This window comes from Macrobrachium nipponense, chromosome 9 (assembly GCF_015104395.2).
Source record: "Macrobrachium nipponense isolate FS-2020 chromosome 9, ASM1510439v2, whole genome shotgun sequence".
NCBI classification, from domain to species: domain Eukaryota; kingdom Metazoa; phylum Arthropoda; class Malacostraca; order Decapoda; family Palaemonidae; genus Macrobrachium; species Macrobrachium nipponense.
Genome location: NC_061110.1, coordinates 90,147,355 through 90,173,663, shown reverse-complemented (window position 1 = coordinate 90,173,663; position 26,309 = coordinate 90,147,355). Strand labels below are relative to the sequence as shown.

Sequence of the window (26,309 nt, the reverse complement as noted above, 5' to 3'; positions counted from 1 at the left end):
AAATATGGAAGAGGCCCTTGAGGAGATGATCCGCCTCCGAAATCGCCCAAGACACACGAGCTCCATTCAAAGCGTGTATCCGTGATGAATCAACCAAGGTTGAAAAGTCCGCTTCGGCTGCCGCTGGTAGAGAAAGGCCCATGTTCTCCCAGTTCGGTACCAGAAACCTCTCCTTGCCAGAAAGTATGGCTGGAGGCATACAGAAGGTGGTTCTGCCCAGATCCTTCTTTGACACATCCATTTGTCTAAAGACTGTAGCGCTCTTTCATAGAGATCGCTAGGTCTACATCTTCAAGACCGACGAAGACTTTGGTACAAACCGCACTCGAAAAAACAGTGATCGAGGCGAAGGAGGAGCCGCAGGAGTCAAAGAATCTCCGTATTCCTGCAAAAGAAGGTCTGTCAGAACTCTATAGTTAGAGACTCCTTCTCTACCGTTACCCTCTTCTTCCCGAATCTCCTTCTACACCTTGTGGAGAATCGGCCTGAAAAACGAGAGGATCTTCATCCCGTTCTCTCTCTACTGGTGACAAGCTCCTTACTAGGAGAGGGACTCATAGAGTGAACAGACTCTCTCTCAAGTCTAAAAGAAGTCTCGCGTTGCTTGACTTCTCACGCCTGGAAAGCTCCTCGCGCTTGGCTGGGCGGCCTCGCACTTGTCTGGCGCCTCGCGCTTGGCTGGCGCTTCTCGCTTGGCTGGAGCTTGTTGCCTGGCTGACGCCTCGCGCTTGTCTGGCGCCTACGCAAAGCTGACTCCTCACGCCTGGCTGGCGTCTAATCGCGCCTGGCTGGTGCCTCGCGCTTGGCTGGTGCCTCGCGCTTGGCTGGAGTGCCTTAGCGGCTTGAATCCTCGCGCCTAACTGGCGCCTCGTGCCTGGATGGCGCCTAGCGCCTGAGCGTATCCTTATCTAGAGCAACTCGCTCGATAGCTCCTGACGCTGCACGACTCTTCGCGCCTGGAAGACGTCCCATGTCTGGAGGACGCTTCACGTTCTGGCCGGTGAAAGAAGACGAGACTTTCTTAATAGCAAGTCTAGCGTCCTTTTTGCGAGGGGGATCCCTCGAAAGAACTCCAACCAAAGAGGCTATCTGCTCTTGTACTGCAAGCAATATCCTCTGGAAGCCACACCAGCGTCCTCTTCAATAGAAGAAGCAGGAGAACTCGAAGGAGTGCGATCCTCAAACACTGTTCGAGGAGGCGTCGAAACCAGCTTAGCCTTCTTGATAGAAGAAGGAGCTTCCTCCGAGAAGCGTTCCGGGCTCGAGTCGAACGCGTGCTCTTTCAACCCCAAGCCTTTTCAGTGGCCTAGAAAGATACCGAGTCCTTCCACCTCGTTTAGGTGAAGGAGAACAACCGGACGACGAGAAACAATCTCGTAGGACGCTTCTATTAGAGCGGGTCCTGAGCAGACTGTAACGAAACAGAAACCTGCTGAAGGACGCCTGACCGTTGGGGATTCCCCACCAACAAATCCGTACGACTGTCGACTTTCCATACTCCTCTGGGTATGTGAGTTTGGAAGAGGTCTAGGCCTGAGAGCATCGCAGGGACGGTCAGACGCCCTCCACAACACTGGGAACACTCACTTCACTAAGTAATTCACAATCACTGCCTTACCTTGCATGGCCGCCATCTTGTCTTCATTTTACGAAGAGTAGCCTTCAGATTGGCGATTTTCGAAGCCGAATCCGAATGCAAAGCCTGTGAGGATTCAGATACATAGGGAGAATCATATTCATTAATAAAAGGAGAGTTAGACTCAGAAAAAGGCTCAATAGGCCTTGTACTCACACTCTTTTGTGCAGCCCGTCTAATTCTATCCCTCTCTAACTTCTTCGAGTAAGAAGTTAGAGTCTTCCATTCATTAGCATTCAAACTTTCACACTCAATACAGGTGTTAGCCAAAGAACAGTCAAACCCCCTACATTTACGACATACAGTGTGAGGTCAACCGAAGCCTTCGGTATCCTCACTTGCAGCCTACATTCACACACACTCTCACACTAACACTTGAATCAGACATTCTATCAAGAAAAAAATCAAAAGCAAGTCCAAATCCAGTCCACAGTAGCGAATGCCAAAACAACGATCCAGTACGTCACCAAGAAATCCAATATAGATGATCAAAAAAAGTCTTGAAAAGCGAAATTCCAGTCAGGATGGTAGTAACAACAATGTGATACCACCGGCGACAGAGAAAATATGATAGAAAACGGGAATGGTTCCTAGTCCTGCCGCCCAGGGCAGGCAGGTAGATCACCTGACCTACCGGTAGCGAGTGGCGCGAAATTTGAATTTCTGTCGGGGACGACGGAGTCTTAGCTAAGTATATATCTGACAGGTAAGTTCATTGTATGAAAAGACTAAAGTTTATTCCCCTTCTTTAAATTAAAGATGTCATATATTGCTACCTCTCTTGGTTCGAGGAAAAGGAAGCAGTCTATAGGAAGCCTGTTCGTCTTCTACCTTGCGAAGAGATCTATGAAGAAGACTTTCCGCAGGTTCTCAAAACTCTTTTCAATAAATGTTAGACATACGTTAACAGTATTATCTTCGATCGAGAAGGTTCTCACGGACATGCAAAATCTTGCATCGAACCTCTTAAGGATTGTTATGTTCCGTGTCTGTTCCCAAATAGGTTCTCTTTTGTTAACGCGAACAGGGGCGAAAAAAGAGATTCTCGATGCTCTTTGCGATATGAGAGAGTCGTGGAATTGGCCTAAGTGATTAAAATAAATCATTTCATCATTCCTTGTAAGCGACCCCTTTCCGATTAAATGGGTAACGAAATCAGGAACGAATCTTGCCGTTACCGAGCCTCCGAGAGGCTACTGGTGTTTGTTTGTTTGTATGGTGTTTTTACGTGACTTCCGAACCACGTCGAGAGGGAACTTCTATCACCAGAAATCCACATCTCTCACTCCTCAATGGAATGGCCGAGAATCGAACCCGCGACCACCAAGGTGAGAAGCAAACACCAAACCAAACCACTACTGGACTTCTTAGGTTAATAACTCGCTTAAAACGAGAAAATATCTTTGGATGGTGCTTCTGGCGTATTGCGCCAGGCTGGCGCTTCTGACGCTTTGCGCCAGGATGGCGCTTCCTTCTAGTTCTTTTAAGGTTATGTGCCAGAACACTGTGCTTTATGGTACCCGACATCCTCACGTGTTAATTCCGTTCTTAGTAGGAAAAAACTTTTATATAACGTAGTATAGTCCATTCAGGGAAACACTTCTGCCACTAAGAGAATGTTTTCCCATCCGACTCACCCATCTTCTCTTGAGCAATATCCGATTCTAAAAAGGTTGTGTGCGTTTCTCGAAAGGATGAGAGAATTATATTATATCGTGCTCTGCCGTATTAGAATCCTTTATAATACTGTCACATTGTGGTAAACAGTATTAATCTAGGAAACCTTTGTAAGGATACTAGGAATTCTGTAGTTAACCTCGGTATGTGCATAAGGACTTGACCATACGTAGTCTTAAAGTGAATTCTCTTCTACTACATTCATCTTCTCACTAAGCATGTATTCTAATAAGCCATGCTTTCGTAAGCATGAGAGCATCATATAATATAGAGTTCCGCTGCGTTAGTTTAGCAATCCTTTAATAATGTTACCTACGGTAAACAGCATTGAAATGTTGTAATATCTTCTTATTGAAAGCTTCTTAGCAAAAGGCAGACAATATTTTATTTATGATTGCTTAACTATCCCCTCCAATCCGAGGCTTAAAACCGCGATTGTATGGGGAGAGGGACACGGTTAGTTATTTCCATACCCGCAGGAGAGAGACCTGTAACCAACCAGCCATGACCGCACCTACATGTTACTGCGTCGTTGGTCTCTAAGGCGCGATAGCAGTCTCCGTTAGCCGTCTGGCCTTACTCTTCCAGAGTTGCCAGCTACTCCATTAAATAAAGGAATCTTATAAAATTATTATCGAACTTCAGGAAGTTCTTATTAATGCATATTTAAGCGAAACAAGACTTCGATAAATCTAGAAGCTAAGTAGGTGTGTCTTAACAATCCCTTTCAGCGAGTCATTCAGGAAATTCCTGGAAAGGGATACTGGTAATTGAGTTGCTTGCAAAGACAGTAACTACGGTATGTGTGATTTGCCGTATCGTATTCTCATACAGCAGATACTCTACTACCTTCTTTAACTGCCGAGGCAGATAGAGAAAGGAAAAATTTTTACTGTCTTCGTTCTTTTCGTTAATAGAACGATAGAAAGAGTAATATATCTCCTTAAGGAAGGAAGTTAATCCAGGAACTCTTTAAATCTTCGTGATTTCCTCATAAATCGCGGAAGAGACAAAATTCCTGTTCATCTGTAGGGTTTACGGAAGGAAGTAGATATTTCCTATCCGCCATCATACCCAAACATCGATGAGATTCTTATAAGAAAAACTCCCAAAGCTCTTGCTCTTCATAACGAGGGAATGAGCATGAATGAAGGAGAGAGTCCGCATTGAGAGGAACTGCCAAAGACAGGATCTTCTGAATAATGAAAAAAATGGCTTCTCTAGTATCAGAATCCTTCTGACAAACGCGACGGCGCCTGTGCGACATCTTGCACCTTTGCCAGGGGGAAAGTTGATCAAGTTAAAAACTCAAAGAGGAGCGCCTCGCGACTTGGACCTCCCTCTCTCATAAGAAGATTTGGAAAGTTATTTTGGCGCCCTGGCTCCTTGCGCCTAGCGCCTGGAGAGTTCCGCGCGCCTGGAATGTTCCGCACGCTAGAAAGGAGACTCGCTCCTGGAACGTTCTGCTTGCGTGGAAGGTCCCGTGCGCCCTGATAGTTCCGAGCGCCTACTAGACCCCTTTTAGAAAGAGCCTCTTGCCCGGAAACGTTCAATGGAAGGATCGTTCTGATTGCCACTGTACTATAAGGCTCCTTGCTCTAGCCGTCTGTTTTTCTGGCGCAATTTGCGCCAGGCTGGCGCTTCGTCTCTTTGAAGGCGCCTTGCGCCAGAAAAATTTTCTAGAACGCGGCTCGCGCTCAGAATTGCTAGAATGCGGCTCGCGTTTGGTTGTAGGAGGACGCGGCTCGCGCTAGTCTGTTTTCTGGAACGCGGCTGCTCGCTGCTGGCTGTTGGAACGTGGCTCACGCTAGCTTGCTGGAACGCGGCTTCCTAAGTTCCTGGCTGGCTCTTGCCTCCGTTAGCCGTTCAGTGTTCTCTTAGTTTTCAGAGAACGCGCTAGATCATCAAAACATATACATTCTTGTCTTTTCGGATGTAAGAGGAAGAGCGCACTTTTTTAAGGATGCCTTTCAATGGCTATCCTTGGCAGTCTGGGACGCTCTACAGAACCTGCCGAGGGGACGCCTGACCGGTGGGGATTCTCTGAAACCTCTTACGGCTTTCGACATTCCTTCTCCCCTGGGCTGGGAGCTTGAAAGAGGTCTAGGCCTGGAGAGCCAGACAGAGCCGATCAGACGCACCCTCCACTGCAATTGGGGAACACTAGTAATCACTTCTTACCTTTTAAAATAGCTCGCATTTTGAGCCACAATCCTTGTCTTCAAATTGCAATTATGAATTTTGGAACTTTCTGCGAAGTAAGAAGTGATGAGGATGCAACACTACTAGTACTGTTAATATACTAATTGCTCGTTAGTACGAGTTTTCCAAAAAACTTTTAAAAGAAACGTATCTAGTTACATGCTTACTGACTCCCTAAAGTAGGAAGTCAGTATAATTTCCTCAATCAATTCTAACACTTATTACACGTATTAATGAATAAATATTAATACTTCCCCTTTCTTGCAAACTATGTGAGTGTCTACCGAAAAAATTTCAGTAGTTAACCACGTCATATATTAATTTTTTTTCTTCGAAATTTTCGAAGCCAAATTCATTAAAAAGTTAATAAAAGCGTATGCCGAACCAAAGACCCAGTACTTCCCTGCAAAAGACAGCCCAGAAGATCGATGGCGATGAAAAACGAAAATCAAGTCAGGAGGTAGCAACAACATATGTTGACACTACCGCAACAGAGAAAATCTGGTTCTAGAACGGGAATGGTTCCTATTCCTGCCACCCAGCGGCAGGGGGGTAGATCACCTGACCTACCTGCAGCGTGTGCCGCGAAATTCGAATTTCTGTCGGACGTCAGAGACATAAGCTAAGTACCTATATATCTGCCGGGGAAGTTGCATGTACAAAAATATCATACAGTATACAGTTTAAATGAACTGCATCATTTTGCCAAAGAATCTTTCAAAACACTTAAAAAGCTCCATTGTACTTTTTTATTTTATTTTAGATCACGTGTACAAAGCTGCCCTGCACAAAATTTCACAACAGATTAAAACACTGTATAACTTACCTATTTGATATTTGTGTGAGTCTGTGCAATATTGCCTTTTGCTTCATATATGTCTGACGTTTTTCAAGGTCTTTTGATGTTGATGAAATAGCATCATCAATAAGTTTTTCCACATTCTAGTAATAAAAAAAGAATACTCAATTATGAAATATAAAAAAAATATGAACACCTCTTAACAATAATAAAATGCTTCTGTACATGAAAAGAAACAATGTTAACCTTACAGCAAAACCTACACTTTGTAATCTATATGAGTACTATTGCTTCTTATGAATAATTTTTTTAAACTGCTTATGATGTAACACGCAATTCTTTCTATTCAGGCAGTTTTGGAACACCAGTAACTGTAATGACTTAGAAAACAGAAAAGATTAATGCTTATGTCAAGTAACATCTAGACTACACTGACATGTTTCACATACAATCTACATATTTTATCATAAACTGAGAACAGGAAACTAGGCACTTATATTTATAAAGTAATGATTTGTTATCTACATTTATAGCCAAATTTGAGGAAAATATTAAATACATTACCAGAACTTCTTCCCGTAACTGGCCTAGAGGAACTTTCAAGGCTTCTATCAGTCTATCCAATCCAGTGAGATTTGTTGAAAGATTCACAAAGTCAGCATAATCCCTGTTTATGAGTTCTATCATTGCTGATCTTAAAATTTTCAAGTATACACCCAAATCATCTCGCAGGCTCTCAAGGCCACCGCTACCAGTTGCTTGGTGAACGCGAACAAACCTATCAACGGTGAAATCATCCTGGAAGAAAATATAAGCTTAGTTAGCATATCAAATTACCTGAGAAAAATAAAATATCTAACTTAGTTTATTATTTTTGCAACAAATAACTGGTATAAGGGATGAAAAAACTATTTTCACCCAAAAATATTTCCTAGCATAACCTTAGATGAATTGAAACATAGAAAACAAAAGCAATATTGTTAATTCCAGATTTTATGAACTTCAATGCTTCAAGTACAAACATACAAATTTATAAGAGAAACTGCTTGTATGAGCATTTGATTGGCAATATTGGAGGGGGAGCTGTCTCAAGAAACAGTAGCTGTCTACTTCTTGCCAGTATTTCTAGAAACAGGTTCTAATTGATGCCTTTTTTTCAGTGCATATGTCATTGTTGACTTAGGTTCCTACAATACTGAGTCAAGCATTGTGCATGCTGTATTCCACATACGCCTGGCCAGCTAGGAGTCAGAACCCTAAGTTAGGTTAGGTTAGGGTGCAGCATATCTCTCTAGGGTAAATATCTTTCCAAGATTTCATTCACCGATTTCCACTCAAAAACCTAAGTTTCCTACTCAGATCGACCATATTGTTGGATGCAGGGGGCAAAACACAGTGTTTCTGTGCTAAATTCAGTTATGGGTAACCAGTAAAATACTACCTAAACTAGTCTAGCATAGCCTAGGCGACGTAGCCTGGCATATGCTTTGGAAAATTTTGATATTTTGGGGGGCCAGTGGGGGAGGGGGAATTTATTGGCATCAGCTAAAAAAATAACACAGGTAATTCTACAAAAAAGCCCAGTGGGACGCCGTGTTCAGTACAAGCTCCTCTGGGATGAATGTACACACATACTCAAAACAAATGGGGGTAAATTTCTCGCATGATCTGACCTGTGCTATATTAACATACCTAGCTACACCCTTTTCTTTGTTATTCACAAAAAATATTTATTGATAAACAACATCTGCAGAATAACCAAAATGAGTACATAGGTAGTCTACAGGCATCTGAAATTAATTTTTACCTTGTAATCGGTGGTTTTATCCTTACTACCATCACAACTGAAACTCCACAGTGCTTATTTGATTGTAATATGACAATTTGTCCAAAATTGCATTTTTCCTAACTATACAAACCTGAGGTCCTTTTACAATAGGAAGGTACTAGCGGCAGCTGGATAGGTCGTAAGCTTTCGAACAAGGGGTTCGGTAGTTAACTGCTTGTCCGACAGGCTTGCAGCTTGCGCGCGACTGGGAGGTAAACAAATCACTTTTGCTTTTGGCCCAAGCAAAAACTGCAGATGGGAGGGGGTGGCATGAGGTGGGGCTATGTGTAAAAGGACCTCAGGTTTGTATAGTTAGGAAAAATGCAATTTTGGACAAATTGTCATTTGTTCCGACACGGCATACAAACCTTCGGTCCTTTTACAATAGGAAGACTCACTTCTTGGTGGGAGGAATCTGAGTCTTTTGTGAACAGACTGGTGTTCGCCCAACCTTGGAAGTCTCCCTGGTCGTAAGAGCGAGGTGGGAGGGATCCAAGCCTCTGTCCGATTGATCGGGGTGTGCACCGCAGGATCAATGGTCAGACCTCTGGACCGAGTACTAAGAGAGAGGCAAGCGTATCTCTTCGTACCAGCAATGTAAGAACTTGTTCCTGTACAGGAGCAAAGATAAAGTCATGGTTTTGACTCTTGTAGGCATCCACTTCCCCCCCTTGTAGAAGGAAGTGGTGGATATTCTGCTCCTATCCCTAGTGAAAGGGATAGGATGGGGCTCTGTCATATAGCTCACCGGCATCTCGTCCTTATCCAGCAGGTAATGACCGTATCCCTCTACCCACAGGTTAGAGGGGTAGAAAAAGATAGAAAGAGAAGCCAGTCACTTTCTCATTCACTATCTATTCATACAGTCACACCAGGACTCGATGCTGTTCAGCCTGCTAGGGTCTGGGTTAGCTAGACGACGTGTTGAGCAGCCACCACGGGTCCTAAGGAAACCGATCCAAGGACCTATGGGCAATATCCAAGAGATATAAGGAAGGTGCCGGTGGTGTCGGTTGTACCAGGACCCCTGCCCTTCCATACCTGCGCACGGAGCAAAGGTTTCTTTACGGACAAACGCCAACGATGGGGCCAATACTTCTGACTTCGTGAGCGCGACGGACGGGACGTAACGGATTGCGGGATCACTACCATCAGCCTCATACGCCCTCCTGAAGACCTCACGCAGCCAGGACGAAAGAGTGTTCTTGATACTTCTTTCTTGGTGACCCCGTTGCTAACGAAGAGGCGTCGACACTCAGGCCCGAGGTGTCGAGTTCTCTTCAGATAGCGCCGTAGCGTCCTCCCCAGGCAAAGCAGCATCTCATCCACATCATTATCTGCATGAAGTTCCCGTACTCTCTTACGCGCCGATGGCCAGTCCAGCAAGAAGAGGGTCTTGAGTTCCCTGGGTTGGCAAAGACCTTTGGAGGCTGCTCTTAAGCAAGGAGATCTCGAACGAGTTCGAGATGTCCAAATCCCGTCAGTTTCAGGACGAGCGTCAAGGCGGCTCTGTATCCTTTGACTGTGGGAACTTAGAGGAGCTTCCTCGGCGAAGAAAAACGAGGAAAACCGCTACCTGCTGAAGAGTGGCTCTGAGAGGAGATAGGCCCCGTCTACGACACCAACCACAGAAGACGGCCGACTTCCCCTGGTACACAGCTGCAGAGGACTGACGGACGTTTCCAGTCATCTCTGTTGCTGCGCTACGAAAAAAGCTTCTCGTTCGCAAGAGATGGTGGATAACAGCCAGCCGTGAAGACGTAGGGACTGGACTGCTCGGTGGTACCGCTCGACGTGTGGCTGGGCGAAGAAGGTTGTGCCAATGGGGAATTTCTCTCGGTTCTCTTGCGAGAAGAGCCAGCAGGTCCGGATACCAAATGGCCTGTGGCCATTTGGGAGCCATCAGGATCATCCTGAGATTCGGGTGACCAGTGCTCGAATGATCACTACTTGCGAATCAGGCTGAACGGGGGAAAGGCATAGGCGAAGAGGTTGTCCCACGGGTGTTGAAGAGCGTCCTCTGGCAGCTGCCCATGGATATTCCACACCGGACGACGAAGAAACACCTGGAGCTTCCTGTTGTGCCGGATGGCGAACAGATCCTCGACTGGTCGCCGCCACAGGTCGAAGAGCCTTTCCGCCACGTCCTGGTGTAGAGACCATTCGGTCCCTATCACCTGATCCCGACGGCTGAGCGTGTCTGCTACTACATTCCTTCCCTGGAATGTAGCGTGCCGACAGCTCTATTGAGTGCGCCTCGGCCCACTCGTGCACCTGCCGAGTCAACTGATACAACGGATAGACACTAGGCCCCCCCTGTTTGTTGACGTAAGCCACCACCGTGGTGTTGACGTACATCAACACCACTGAGTGTCCCATCAAGCGGTCCTGGAACTTGGAGAGCGAGGAACGCTGCCTTGAGTTTCAGTACATTGATGTGAAGGTGCTTGTCGTTCTCGTACCACACTCCTGAAGTCCGCAACTCTTCCAGGTGTGCGCCCCATCCCTCCGGTCGATGCGTCTGAGAGCAGCTGATCCCGGGGGGGATGTCCCGGGGGGAGAGTGCGCAGAGGCACTCCTCCTTAAGGGGTTCCTGTCGTTCCAGTCACCCAGGCTAGGTCCTGCCTACCCCTCCTGTGTCCGTGACAATGGAAAGCTTGGGGGATCCGTCGCCCTGTGAACAACTCTCCTTCAGTCTCCCTGAAGAGACCGCAGGTGAAGACGCCCGTTAGGGACTGGCTTCCCGAGTGACGACAGGTGTCCGATCACGACTTGCCATCGCTGAGCTACCTGTTCCTGCCGAGACAGGAACTGGTTGGCTGCCTCCCTGAATCTGCTGATCCGCGAGTCTGCGGGGAAGACTCGCCCTGCTACCGTGTCGATCCGCATACCCAGGTACTTCATCCTCTGCTTGTGCTCGAGATCGGACTTTTCGAAAGTTCAGAACGATCCCCAGATCGCGACAGAACTCGAGCAGTCGATCCCTGTCCTGTAGCAACTGCGAGCGGTAGCTCGCCAGGACTAACCAATCGTCGAGATACCCCATCAGACGTATCCCGTGCGAATGGGCCCAAGCAGACACCAGAGTGAACACTCGCGTGAACACCTGTGGGGCGGTTGAGAGACCGAAGCAACGTGGCCTGAGCTGATACACCGTCCCGTCAGGATGAAGCGGAGGTACTTTCTGGAGGACTGATGAATGGGTATTTGTAAATACGCATCCTTCAAGTCCACTGAAAGCATGTAATCGTTCTCCCTGATAGAGTCGAGCACTGCGCGTGCCGTCTCCATCGTGAACCGGGTCTGGCGAACCAACCGGTTCAGGGGAGAGAGATCTATCACCGGGCGCCAGCCTCTCGTAGACTTTTCCACCAGGAAGAGTCGGCTGTAAAAGCCCGGTGACTGATCCGTGCCGATTTCTACATCTCTCTTGCTCAGCATGGTCTTGATCTCCTGTCTCAATGCTACGTCCTTCGATGCCCCTGGAACGTACTGCCTGCTATTGGACCGGGTTGGAGGTGAGGGGTGACCGAGATTCGAAGGTTAATAGATCTCCCCTCCCGAAGGACATCTACAATCCAGGTCCGCGGCGCCGTGGCGCTGCCAAGTTGCCCAATGGCTGGCCAGGCACCCCCCACTTCCGGCAGCAGGTGAGGGGGAACAACGCCGTTCCTTCACTTCCCCGTGGAACGTCGTCTGGGTGGGGCTAATCGACACCTGACAGGAGAGAGCCGATACCGCTCCCGACTCATTACCAGTCCTCGTGCGAGGTCCGAAACAACCTCAAGGAGGAGCCGAAGGGGTATTTAAATACGGTGTCCGAAGACACGTAGAAACGCCTCCTGTCGCAGTAGAGGGGAGGTGAAGTAGCTTGTTCGACCGTCCAGAAAAAACTGAGAGAGCCTTCTTGTCCGGAGACGAGAGACTACCTGGTTCAACCCAGTCGGCAAGCTCCGATCGCGGCAGACCCACCGTCGATTTCTTTGGGTTCCCTCTCGGGCCCCAAAACGACTCGAGCCGAGACGTGGCTCTGCTGGTGGGAGCGGCGATCCTTCCCCGAGATCATTGTGCTGACGAATCAGCGCCGTAAACCTCGACAAAGTCCCTCTGGATCTCGGAAGTCACAGCATCTTGCAGAGTGGGACCGTTAAGCCTTCGAACAAGAGCATAATCCGAGAACCTTCCTCCTAAAGAAGGGGGAAACAAAGCGACAGCCCTCTCGTCTTCCCCAATCCACCCTTGCGCATACGTCCTGGCCGTCCCAGAACCGTGCCTGGCACGTAGGGCGTTGTGGTGGGATCATGAGGGGCGCACCCCTCACGATCGCATCCTCAATACCTCGCTCCTCCCGGTGTAACCGAGGAGGTTGAAGGTACGGGAGAGGCAGACCTGACGCTCCCTCATTGCTCGCTGGCAGCACCAGCAGGCTTTGAGGGCTGCAGGCGATCGTCAACCCGCGGTGGCGATCGAGCTGCAGGCCTGGTCGAACCGTCTCCTGTGGAGAACGGCTGGACTGAGCACAGCGGCCCCGATCTCGAGTATCAGAAGAGCTGGTGCTGGTTGCCGTACCCGTCGCTTTCTTCTGTGAGAGCGACGGTCGGCGACCTGCAGGCTCCACTGTCACAGTGAGAACCGGTGCTTGTCCTCACGGCACGGTCACGTCGCTGGTTCCTTCCAAGCCGTGTCTGGCAACCGGCGAACGGAGGGACCTCTTCCCAGCCTCAGCCCGTGGTCGGTCGTGGGACCGTCACGTCCCCGGGTAGCAAGCTGTTTCGCCGAGGAGAGTGAGAGGATGGGTCTGGTGAGAGTCGCATAAGCGGCTGTCACCAGTCTTCCGCCCCGTGCCGTGAACCTGACGCTGAGCGGACTCAGAGGTCTGGTTCCTGGTCTGCAACGTGGTCGCTGTAGGCGACCGTACACATTCGGTACCGTTCCCGTCGAACGAGAGGTCCGATACTGACGGAACCCTGATGCAGTGGCAGAACCACTGACACCAGGCGAGGAAGTACCGGTGTTAGCCGGTACCCCTCTGGTCCCCGTAGTCGTCTTCCTTGCGGAAGAAGAGACGGGCCCCGCTCCCGAAGGAGCAGGAGGACCAGCGGAAGGAACCTCCCGTCCCACCGAGGTGAGACGGGTGGGTCCCGAGAAGCTCCCGAGGGAGACTTCTTAGGAGGGAGGAGGCAACCTTCTTCTTCCTCGGCTGTGAAGCCTTAGAAGTCGAAGGGGAAGAGGTCGGGGCACATCGCCGACGACGGAGAAGAAGGGATGAAGACGACGACGACGACACCTTCCTCCTCTTCTTCGTCAGCTTCCTCAGGACAGACGTAAGATCTGCTATCCAGGGCGGAGCCGGGGCTGCTGTAGCCGAAGCCACAGGGCCCGGACGCACCTGTACAGACAGACCAAAGTCTGGGTGGGGTAGTACCACCACGAACAGGGACGACATCAGACAGGTATGGGCATCTCAGGAACAGCAGGCACAGCCAGCACAGCCATCGGTAGGGACAGCCAGCGCAGCAACGGCAGGGACAGCCAGCGCAGCAACGACAGGGACAGCCAGCGCAGCAACTGCATGGACCGACAGCCCAGACTCGGCAGGTACGGCAGGCAGCACCGGAAAAACACAGGAAGTGGAGCAGCAGCAGCAAACATTCCTGGTACTGGCGGCAGGTCCAGGGGTCGAGCTCATAGGGCAGCGGAAGTGTGGTCGCTGCAGCGCGGCAACCACGAGCGGCGGCGGCACGCCCCCCTCTCGGTACGGCGAACGGCACTTCACAGCGGCTGTAGGCAAGACTGTTACCACGTGAGGCGAGTACACCAGGTGAGGAGGGACGTCGTCACCTGGTTGCGTGGTCACCACTCCATGGGTGACCGCAGTAGGCCCAGACATAGAACCGCAGCCCCTGGACACTAGCAGCCCTGCAAATGGAAGGACGCCCATACCTCACCAAGGTCCACCCTCGTGGCAGTAGCACCTGCGGAAATAACAGTAGTAGCGATTAGTGGGGGGGAAAGTCCCCTTCGCGCGGGGGGAGTGGGGGGGGAGCCCTCTCCGAACGAGTGGAAGACCCCACCCCTAATACAATTGTACATCGGCGGGCAACCGAGCGCCCTCCCCCGCGCTCGACGGATCGGGCGAGGAGAAGAACGCCGATAACCTCCCCCCCCCCAAGGGGAAGGGCCATCTGTGGGAGCTGAGCGGGGGGGGGGGGTTCTCGTTCCCCACCCCCGCACAGTACCCATGTACCCAACAACAAAATAAGAGCCCGAGAGCAATCGTGCCATCGGCCCGAACATGGCAAGGGCATAAGGATCAATTCCCTGACTGAGCGGAACTTGAACCAAATAAATATTGATGCAATCAATAATAAGGAATAAAAATGAAAATGCATCTTGCATACGATTCACTTCACAATGAATAAGGGCTCGGATCGAGCGCATTTGCGCCCTAGGTACCGAGCGCAAGGGTGAAAGGATCAATTCCTTACCTTTATGGATCAAGGTTTCTGGAAACCTTGATCCATAATGAATTGATGCAATCAAAAAATATATGAAAATGAAAAGACTACTGCGCTTGCGATTTCACTTCATACAAATAAAAAGGGGAAGGATCAATTCCCGGGAATAGCGGAAACATTGATCCCAGTAAACAATGCAATCTCAATAAAAAATGAAAATGAAAAAGAACTGCACTTGCGATTTCACTTCATTCAAAATAAAAAGGGGGAAGGATCAATTTCCGGGTAAGCTCGGAAACTGATCCAAAATGAGTATTGCTACATCAAAATAATATATGAAAAGAAAAAAGAATACTGTACTTGCGATTCCACTTCCATACTAAATAAGTTTCCGTGCCGAGCGCATTCGTTCGGCAACGGGCATACAGGTCAAAAAAAAAACAAAAAAAAATAAATGAAAAGAGCACTTACTTACGATTTTCATCTACACATTTCCAACCCAATCTACGCTCGGAGCGAGTGCTCCCCCCGCACCCGAGGCAACGAGCATAAACAATACGAGGATCATTTCTGGGAAAATGAATTCCCGCACTTACGCGCTTTCAGTCCCGGCACTCGGGTAATCGGAGGGCGTGGTGACACCAAGATCCTTTAATTCACAATTGAATTCAATGAAATGATTGTACTTACAATTCAGTTTCACTAGATAATTAGAAAAAGAAAAACACAACCATGCGAAAGCCAAACGACGATGGAAGCGAGGGCCAAGGAGCGATGATAACACATCCACACGCCAGCAGGCCGAAAGCAAAAGTGATTTGTTTACCTCCCAGTCGCGCGCGCGCGCCTGTCGGACAAGCAGTTAACTACCGAACCCCTTGTTCGAAAGCTTACGACCTATCCAGCTGCCGCTAGTACCTTCCTATTGTAAAAGGACCGAAGGTTTGTATGCCGTGTCGGAACAATATAAAGGTTTTGGTCTTAATTCACTCCAAATTGCACTTAAACTACGTTGCTGTTCCTGGTTCCTAAGCGCTCACTCCACAAACACAGTTGCGGGCAGCTTCATTCCTTAATTGTTTACCTCACTCATTATTTAGTTTACTTTGTCCCTTCAAAATTTTTATTTTAATTCATGTCTATTACCCCTTTTTTGCAACCAAATTAACCCCGAAAAATTACAGATATTTCTGAAGTACATACCAGCAGACGACGGGAAAATCATCGTTGCTAATTTAGTGGAGCTTCACACATACGCCGATGCATTCACAAACTGTTTCCATGAATTCTAGTTGTCATAGTAATGCAATAATGATAAAATTCCTCTAATATGTATATATACTACAAATAGATAAGCTAATTTCACTTATTTCCCCGGTTCTGTGTAAGTCTTATACCCAGTTTGGAGGGTAAACACATACCAATTGGCAACACTGATAAACAATAGAAGAGCATGAACAACGCCGTAGGTACTGTTCACAGCAAAACTGTTTATGTTTGAGTCAGGAATCTAGGTACTTTTTCAACGAATATTTTCAAATTAATAATCATGATTATGTAAAATATTTATGCAATTCATGACCTTATACTGCCGTTTAACTATTTATTTAAATAATTATCTAGTGCACGCTTCTTTTTTCTAACGAAATATCGTCAGTTTCCTTGGATCCCTCACGGCCATTGTCATTGTAGATGATTGTTATGAAGAAAGCAGCCCAGCATCTATGGGTACAAGTGGTGTGTGGATTTAGCACATGGAATGGAAAGTTTATTGACACAAGCGACTCCGCAAACATCGAGATGGCATCAATTTTCTAAATTGTTGGTGTTTTAAGTAAAAATTTCGAAAGCGTCATGGAGGTATGTTTGCACTGCACATGGCTAGACTTTCATTAACCTCTGTTTAATCTTAAAATATGACCTTAATTTCTAACTTTGGAGAAAATACTTTGAAAGGATAGAGGTCTCAAGCTGTTGCTCTCACCACCGATGACTTGTGATTGGTGCCCATCTCCGGTGTCAGGACGTGTTAAAGTACTTTTTCTCAGGATGGCTTCACACACGGTGGAAACTGGATCTGCTAGTCCAGTCGGTTGTTCCCCCTACTCAAAACAAATGGGGGCAAATTTCTCGCATAATCTGACCTGTGTTATATTAACATACCTAGCTACACCTTTTTCTTTGTTATTCACAAAAACACATATTTATTGATAAACGATATCTTCTTCACAATAACCAAAATGAGTGCATAGGTAGTCTACAGGCATAGGGGGAAACATCACGACAGGCCAACCCTCATCACGGTAGACGGGTCTTATTCACTCGATATTTAATTGGTGAAACATGAATACAATTGCAACTCTAAGCATACCATTTAAAAGACTGAAGTTTCGTCAACATATTGTGATATATGAAAGCCCCATACGAACTAAAATAAGCATGTGAGCTCTTCGTAAAATATGTTTTCAAGGCAGTTTTGAAATCCAATATGGCGGCTACGTTTTGCATGGACGGTTCTCATCAGTGACGGCCACATCTTTTTCCCCAGCCTTCCCAGCACTCATTTGAACAAATGTGTGTATGTATGTAACGTTTTATTGATCGTTACTCAAGATTGCAGTTGTAATCAGCACAATAAAACAACATTTTGTGTTGCCTATATTAGTGAAAGTATGAAACTTGTTATTCCCGGGGTTATGGTTGGAACTGAATTCATTCTTACCTTGTAATCGGCGGTTTTTATCCTTACTGCCATCACAACTGAAACTCCACAGTGCTTATTTGATTGTTATTATACACATTTTGGTCTCAGTTCACTCCACATTGCACTTTAAACCCGTTGCTGTTCCTGGTTTCTAAGCGCGCGCGCCCATAAACACAATTTCGCAACAGCGAGACGACGACAGACGACGAAACTGCAAAGTTTTATTCCCTAAAAACTGTTTACTTTACTCGTTATTTAGTTTAAATTTACTTTGTTATTTAAAAATTTTGATTTAATTCATGGATAATTATCCCTTTTTTTGCAACCAAATTACCCCGAAAAATACAGATATTTCTAAAGTAGATTTAAAATTCAAATGTCTAACGTTTCGTACATCTGTTTCTGGAACGAAAACACCTAGAGGAAGAATTAATACGTTTTTTTTTTTTTATTTTTTTTTTTTTTTGCTAGCACTTTTCATTGATTTCAGTCTTTATTAGTATTTTGAATTTCTTAATAATCGTATGCCAGAAATAAATGTAACCTTTATGTTTGCATGCTAAAAATGGCAAAATCCAATCGTTTTGTTTGCCCAACATTAGTGTGGTAGGCTTCACACAAATACGCCGTTCCATTATTATCCTGTTAAGCGTCCGCCCCTGATGAGCTCGCTGCTAACGTACCGTCACGCTTTTTTTGTAATCAGCGATCATAGCACTGATGATAGTTTTTCAAAGTTAATATTGATTTTTATGCTTGTTATTCATACTGTAATTACTGTAGGAAATTCTCTCTCTCTCTCTCCCCTCTCTCTCTCTCTCTCTCTCTCTCTCTCTCTCTCTCTCTCTCATCTCTCTCTCTCGGAGTCCAGTCACTCTGCAAAGAAAGTCATCTTCACTCCCGCAATTGGAAAAGGAAAAATTTTGTATCATCACTCGGATGGAATTCAGAACTAGAGCTCTCATCATCAAATAGGTTATCAATATCACACTTCCTCATCTAGTATTTGATTGATCTCACCTGAAGAAATATGCCTCCTCTTTGGACATTCATTGTGAAAGACGCGAAATCCAATTTGTCTCGATAACGCCGAAGCGTATTGAAAGAAAACCAACAGGGACAGGCAGTTTTCTAGCATAAGCGACCACCAGGAAAGAGTTGCCAGGCTGGAAATAAGTTTCCCATGTGCTGAGAGTGTTACCAAATGATGTTCCTACACTTTCTATACGAGTAAACGTATTATTACGGGGCTGACGGCTTGACAAGCACAGTTAAAGTCTTGAACGTAATATCCCGTTGAAGGCGCTACCGAGTAGATCGCGGTAAACGTATTATTACGTGGGTGACGCTTAACAGGTTATAAACTGTTTCCATGAATTCTAGTTGTCATAGTAATGCAATAATGATAAAATTGCTTTAATATTTATGTATATATACTTCCAATACATAGCCTAATTTCACCAATTTCAACGTTTTGTGTGTAGTCTTATACCCAGTTTGGAGGGTCAACGACATACCGAATGGCAAGAGAGAGAGAGAGAGAGAGAGAGAGAGAGAAGAGAGAGAGAGAGATAGAGAGAAGAGAGAGAAAGGAAGGCGGAGGAACGAAGAAGAAAAGGGATGGCGGTGGAGGGGGGGGGGTTGGGGAGAGGGTAGGTGGAGCTTTATACGCGTGTTCGTATCCATTTCTGCATAATGGAGTTTTTGTCTCTTGGTACAAGGACAAGTGTCGTTATTCTTTACGATTAGTGATTCACGATACCCTTATAAATTAAGGCACTGGGTGTAATGCACTATAGCAAAATCTCGTTCTGTTAAGAGTGTTCGTTACAGAAATAGGTATTGCCCAAAAACGTGCTTGCACTGTCTCTGAAACCCATAGTAGACATGCTGCTTAGTTGTCAATCAAGTTTTTATAACCAAGTATTTTTTACAAGCTAGCTATTGAATAAATTTGTATTTTTCTCAGTCAAAACATATGCCCCTCAATGCTAACTTTCCTCTTTTAACGACTTTTCTGGTCATTGCAAATTCGGCCCATAATTTCTTATGGTGCGAAAACAGAACAGAGGCCCATGACCGAAAACGATTGCGTCACACTACGGCGATAATCCAGCAGTAAAACATCTTCATATATCCAAAAAGTAATAATAAAGATATATATGCGCATTACGATTATAACAATTACATGTATAGCTGATAACAATCGCATGAATAACTGTAAACTGTTCTTTTGCAATGACAGTGAGTATAGCAATTATTTACAATAGGTACGAAATCAAGATGTCGTGACGTCATAATACAGAACTTGAAAGAACGTTCTAATTCAGAAAAATAATTACTTAAATTTGAGTCAGAGTCGAGTTACTTTTTCAATAACGAATATTTTCAAATTAATCATCATAAATATGTAAAATATTGATGTTTTACTACTTATTTAAAATTAGCCAAGAGCACGCTTCTCGTCATCTTCTACCCAAACAGCTGTTTACGCCTGGCTTGTTTGTTGGTGAGAAATCGTGTTTCGATTGTTGTGATAAAAGTGCTCAGCGTCTGTGGGTACAAGTGGTGTGCGGATTTATCACAGGAAATGGAAAGTTTGTTGACACAAGCGACTCCGTAAACATCGAGATGGCGTCAATCTTCGAAACATTTTTAGTTGTAAGTAAAAATTTCAAAGAAGTTTGGTGAGATTTTCCACTGCCGTGGGCGCCATTCTTTTCAGTACCCTCTGTTTAAATCTTAAAATTTGGCCTTAATTTCTAACTTTGGAGAAAATACTTACTTCGAAAGGAGAGTAGAGGTCTTTAGCTCCGTTTCTCACTAACAACAAGTCGCGACTGATGCCCATCTCGGGTGTCAGGACGCGTTATAATGTACTTTTTCGGAGGGTGGCTTGCATTGATTGTAGGTGGCCTGCTTGGCCTGCTGTGATGTTCTACCCTAGCTAGGTAGGCTATACCAGACTAACCATGTCTGCGCAACAGCGGTCTAAACAGCAGACCTAGGCAGAACTTTACGTTTTTAAAATAATAAATTTAATATTATACAAAGTATTTGGGTAGTTTGCGTCCGTAATGACACAGGCTAGTATTTCGACCTAGAGAACTACCTAAAATACCTAGGTAGTACTACCTAGTACCTAGCTAATGACAGCCGTATCACTTGGTAAACTTACGACCAGAATGCCTAATCTTAAATCCTCCCGTAACTTACCTTCATAAACTCATCTTTATCGAAGCAAAGCGACGATGTGCCATAGAGCTGCACATGCACGGGATCCATCGTCACTGCCCCAAACAATTTTGTGGGTCCTGACTTGGTGAATATACTATTTGCACTCAATCTGTCATCTATTGTTGTTGTTGTTCTATCAAACCGAAAAGATGACTGATCAATTCTATTCTCTCGAGTACCTACTCGACACAAGACGTCACGATTAGAATTGTATATCTTTATAAATATATAGATTTCATGTATAAAATCTAAATCATAATATACATTTATAGTTATTTATTTCACTACGATGGTTATTGATGAACTGTGTAAAATATAATCAGTAGGAAGAATGCCTTCTTCTTCTATGGCGGTAATTAGTTGTTAATACTTGCCACGATAGCAACGGCAGATGGCGTTCAGGTTAGGGGTTATGGACGTCTCTGTAACGGCGCCTCAGTTAAGTTCTTATTTACTTTATTTGACAGTTTTTATTTAAGCTTTGGACATTATTTCCTTTCGTTTTATTTATCTTTCTTTATCCATGTTTATTTTTAGTTTTTGGTATTACTTAATTTGAAATTTTTTTTTACTATCTCATGTCTCCCTTTTCTGTACTCTTGAGGAAATAATGTAAAAAATATTTCAATCTTCAGCACTTTCACACATTTTGAGTGATTCCTCCTTTATATCCATTATTGACATTTCCCGTACATTTACTCTTCTTTCATTTCTCATTCATATTTCACACACACACACACACACACACACACACACACACACATATATATATATATATATATATATATATATATATATATATATATATATATATATATCTATATATATATACATATATATGTTATATATATATATATATATATCCTAAATAAAAGGCAAAAAAATAAAAAATAAATAAAAATCAAGGCCAATGAACTTGGGATTTGTTCCTTTTCATAAGGGATTTCTCCAATCCAGTCCTTCAGTCAAATAAGAGAACTTCATCTATAATACTGATCCAATAAAAGCTGTCTTTACAAGTTAGCTAACGGCAAAAGAACAATTTAACCTCGAATTTCCTTATGCGCAAGGTCTAAATTGAGAAATGCTGGCAGCCTAGAAATTCCCTGCTTTCTGATCTTGATAATGACTCAGTTATTTCTCTGACTATAAGATAATAAATGATTCAGGATTTATTCTGATTTCTTGCCTGGTTAACCTCTGAATCTTTAGTGGGATGTTTTACGTCCAAAATCTGGGAAATCAAACTAAATACACATCTAAGAATACTTTTACTTCCAAAAGTAAGCGCACGTCTGATTTCAAAGGGACTTAAACAGGAGGCAAGTTGCTACAAGTTTAACCAAGTCGCCGTGGTTAAACACTAGCCAGCATCTAGCTAAGTATTCATGTAAATCTAGAAAAATGTAGCAAAAGAGGAATAATCTAAAACCGCCACTGGATTAATTTAAATGGCCATATATTTTGGACAGTTTAGCAAACATCAAGTTCTTCTGAAGAAAAAACACAAAAGAAATGTATATAAATAGAAATATTTCTTTAGAAATGGCTGTTGTGTCAGCCACACACTCTGGGTTGGACAAACTGGAGAAGAAATACCTGGAATTTGAGGATTTCCTTGAGACTTACATTTCATTAGGCGATGTTTGGAGCAAAGCATTTTATCATTTGTGTGTCTGGCAGTGTACATGGTGTAGTTGGCGTCATGTGTATGTATGACACACACACACACACAAACACACAAATACACACACACACACACACATATATATATATATATATATATACATATATATATTATATATATATATATATATATATATATTATATATATATATATATAGATAATATTTAAAAGCAGTTAACGTTAAAAGCATATATTTTCAAAACCAAATGGTGAAGAATAGCAAATTGCCCTCTCCAGATATTTTAAATAATATATATATATATATATATATATATATATATATATATATATATATATATATATATATATATATATATATATATAGCGAATACCACAGGAAAATGATAATCAGAAATCCAAGCGCTTTTGTCTTTACTAGGACGAAAAGCGCTTGGATTTCTGGCTATCATTTTCCTGTGGTGTTCGCTTATTTAATGAAGTCACGTGCATCTACTGTGATTTTTTAAGCATATATATATATATATATATATATATATATATATATATATATATATATATATATATATATATATATATATGTATATATATATATATATATAGATATATATATATATATATATATATACACACATGAACTAACTCTGAAGTTTTGGAGTTAATGAACATCTCTGGGTGCAGTGCATTTCTAGGAAGAGTTAAGACCGTGTCTTTATTACCTTCATATCTTATATATATTTATTCTTTTCACCTCAGAACATTTGGGGTAACCTGCTGTCTGACTGGAGTGCTAATCTCCCCACCAAGGAAATGATATAACAGGTAAAAGCCTTGGGAAAGAACCGGGGGATATGAAACCAGGATATTCTTAGCACAAATTAAGGTAGGAAGGTTTTGGTCAAAGAGAAAGAATGAAAGGTTATATATTTAGATGAATAAAATACAGGCCTTCAAGTCTCTCTGTCTTTTTCTCCGATAAATTCAGTGGTCGGCGTTTATGAATAAATTTCCAATGAAAACCTTGAAGTCAGAATTGCAAGATGTATGAGGCTTTGGGCTTGTTTTTCTGACCTCAAGAGGTTCTTCTAGTTCATTCCTTTCATTTCCCGGTTTGGGATTCAAGGTTTCCAGTGATCGCAAGCGCTCCGGTTCCAGAATCTACTAGTTTAATGTGTTGGCCTATTTATCTACAGTCATGTCAGAGAGAGAGGAGAAGGGAGGAGGGAGAAGGAAGAAGAGAGGATAGAGAGGGGGGAGGAGAGGAGGCGAGAGAGAGAGGGAGAGATAGAGAAGGGAGAGGGAGAGAGAGAGAGAGAGAGAGAGAGAGAGAGAGAGAATAACTTGCTTCAGTTTTTTAATCAAGACCTGCTCATTATCATCACTTTCTTTGTTGTACGAACTTAAAAATAAAATTAATCGCATTTGAAGGATGCTCATCTATCTCTCTCTCTCTCAACAACAACAATCATTATTGTACTGTCAATTACGAAACACTTGCCTCCATTTGTTGCCTTTGCAAAGACGCTAACTAAAGCCAACCAAATCATCTCTCTCTCTCTCTCTCTCCTTCAACAACAACACTCCATAATATAGGGGAGAGTGGGGTAAGAAGCCCCCCTTAAAGAGTAATGCTTATATAGTCTACAGTATTTCAGCTATTGACCTAACAGAGATATTTCTAGAAAGCTTTGTTATTGGAGTATCAACGATCATAATCATGAGAAGCTGTTAGTATTTTAGGATTGTAAAAACATGACCTGAAAAAAAAGAACAAAGGGGGCCTTTTACCCCATGGGTGGTTTAAGAAGCCCACAATGGGGGCTTTTTGCCCCATACCTATGATATTGTGGTACTTCATGAAAACTACCATTTATATTGAAAAGTAGACGCCTACTTTTGCTAAATATAAAAAATTCAACCTTCCACACAAAAATATTTAAGAATAATGTTGGAAAATATACAAAAATTAATCTCAGAGTTCTTAGTTTCTTGTAAAACCAAGGAACTTTTTGGTATTCATAGGAACTGAAATTAGCAAAATTGTAAAATAATTGACACTTCCTCTACATGACAGCTGTAGCAGCAAAATTAGAAATAAATTCACTTTTATATAGCACCAAGAATAACACAAATAAAAGAAATAATGGATAAGTTTTACATAAGAACAAAAATGGCATAAGTCAAAAAGGTAGACTAATTTTCTTTACATTACTCCATTCTCTCTGGCCAAAGTCCTGTGACTGTGGTGGCCATCTGGAATTGTAATGTGCTTTTCTGCTCGACTTGGCTAAACAATTTTAACAAAGTGATGTAGCCAGTCTACGAAACAACCACCATTAGACCATCCATTTGCTGTGCATTAAGCAATTGATCTAGGTGAGCTGCCGATCTTATATAAGTAGTGAAGTCATCCTTTTACGGGCAAATATAAACATAAGAGGAAGACAAACTCCTGCTGCCTTCATTGCACAAATAAGATGTAGTCTGCCCTCTTTCACCACTGGTTACACGTCCAACTGATCAGATGGGGTAAAAAGCCCCCTGGGCTTCTTGCCCCAAAGCGTGGTGGGCCTTTTACCCCACTTGCCATTTTTTAAGAAAACTAAATCCACCTGTACCTCAATTGAGTTTTCAAGTCTGGATTGCATTGCAAGACATTTCTTAGCTCTCATTTAAAGTAACTGTAGTTAAAGTACTGACTTTACTGACAAGATGTCCGCACAGGATATCCCTGATATAGCACGCATACTTACATGAAATGTGTCAAAAGAAGAAAAATGAATGCTGGCTGTGTCCCATTCTAGTTCTCCGTGGCTGTTTGGTATAGAAAGCTTCAGGCAGGTGTTCCTGCACTGATCAGCTGATTAAGTTGCTATGATATGTAATAAGCAAGAAAATAGAAGAGGCCTTTTACCCCACGGGGGCCTTTTACCTCACTCTACCCTACTCTTCATGGAAAATAGTAATCTCTGGCAAACCGAATCATCGTGGTATGGAGAGAGAGCGCCAACCTCCCATCTATAAGACTCTCAAATGAAAGCAGCAGACACGCCCCGCTACACACCACCTTCTTCGTCTCCCGTAAGGAAACGATGTCAGCGGGGTCGTGGGGACCCTCCCCTCCCAAAGCGTGACTCGGTAAATTTCGCCCTTTCGTCCCGCCGCCGGAAGGGCTATTTTCCCACCGAGTGACTGACTCCCGGGACTGATGTCGCTCAAGATCAAATGTGTCCACTTCTCTGGATAAAAATGTCTCGCTCGGACAACTAACCTTCAGACGCTCGGCGGGAGAGATTTATAGTCGTTAGTAATGAGATAATTTTTGTTTTTATTACTTCTAAGACCACAAGATCTACGATAAACCTTTATCTTTATGACGCACACGCATATGCGCACAAGAGCAGGTGCGTTCGCGCGCAAAAAAAAGGAAGGAAAAAAAATACCCAGAAAAAAACAACAAAAACACTTTCGGTTTCGATCCAGCCGCAAAGGCCAGTTTTTGAAATGGAGAACCTTTATAATTTAGCCCCGAAAGTGCCACATCATTTTCATTACAATACCGAGACGTCTGAGAGGAAAAACCACTCAAGAACCACCTCAGCAAAAGGCTCATAGTTGTCAGCCATCCAATTTCGATTCGTTTTTCTTTCTTTTTTTTCTTTTCAGCGGCTGATTTTACTCAGAATGGCTTGTTGTACCAACCAGGCAAAAGGCTGCTGTCGGTCGTGTCGACACAAGGTATCGACGCGGCGCAGGAACCAGTAGTACTACAGATCACTGCTGCTCCTCTTCTTCTTTTGACTTGTGAATCTGTGAATCTGTGCACTTTGGTTTACGCTCTCTGGACATAGTAGTCCTTCATCAGTGAGATACATTACCTTTGTGGAGAGAGTTCGTGTGACGGTGAGTTTTCCTGTACGTTCAATCTTTGGGCAAGTTTGGAATTCTTCGAGGTGAACGTGCGCGTCTGTGAAAATAGAATACTTTCATTGGTATTAATCAAGCTCCGTTTCAGACTGTGATATCGATAGTTCGTTAACCAGATAGGAATTTATCCAGCACGAACGTTAACAACGAAATCATGATTGTCATTATTATTCATAACAGAAAATATTTCTTATGG

At 44.0% G+C, this 26,309-nt stretch overlaps 1 protein-coding gene and 1 long non-coding RNA gene across 2 annotated transcripts in view; one reads left to right on the top strand and one right to left on the bottom strand.

Annotated features, from left to right (window-relative positions):
* LOC135218492 (conserved oligomeric Golgi complex subunit 2-like) overlaps window positions 1-20,707 on the bottom strand; it is a 66,346-nt gene extending 45,639 nt beyond the window's left edge. The window contains exons 1-3 of the mRNA XM_064254839.1: window positions 20,521-20,707; window positions 6,879-7,112; window positions 6,342-6,457 (exon numbers count right to left, since the gene is read on the bottom strand). Coding sequence (XP_064110909.1) covers window positions 6,342-6,457; window positions 6,879-7,112; window positions 20,521-20,589 — 419 coding nt within the window. The 5' untranslated portion in view covers window positions 20,590-20,707. The remainder of the gene's footprint in view (window positions 1-6,341; window positions 6,458-6,878; window positions 7,113-20,520) is intronic.
* Window positions 20,708-25,885: 5,178 nt separating this feature from the next.
* LOC135217847 (uncharacterized) overlaps window positions 25,886-26,309 on the top strand; it is a 10,984-nt gene continuing 10,560 nt past the window's right edge. Inside the window, exon 1 of the long non-coding RNA XR_010315209.1 lies at window positions 25,886-26,089. This is a non-coding gene — a long non-coding RNA (uncharacterized LOC135217847). The remainder of the gene's footprint in view (window positions 26,090-26,309) is intronic.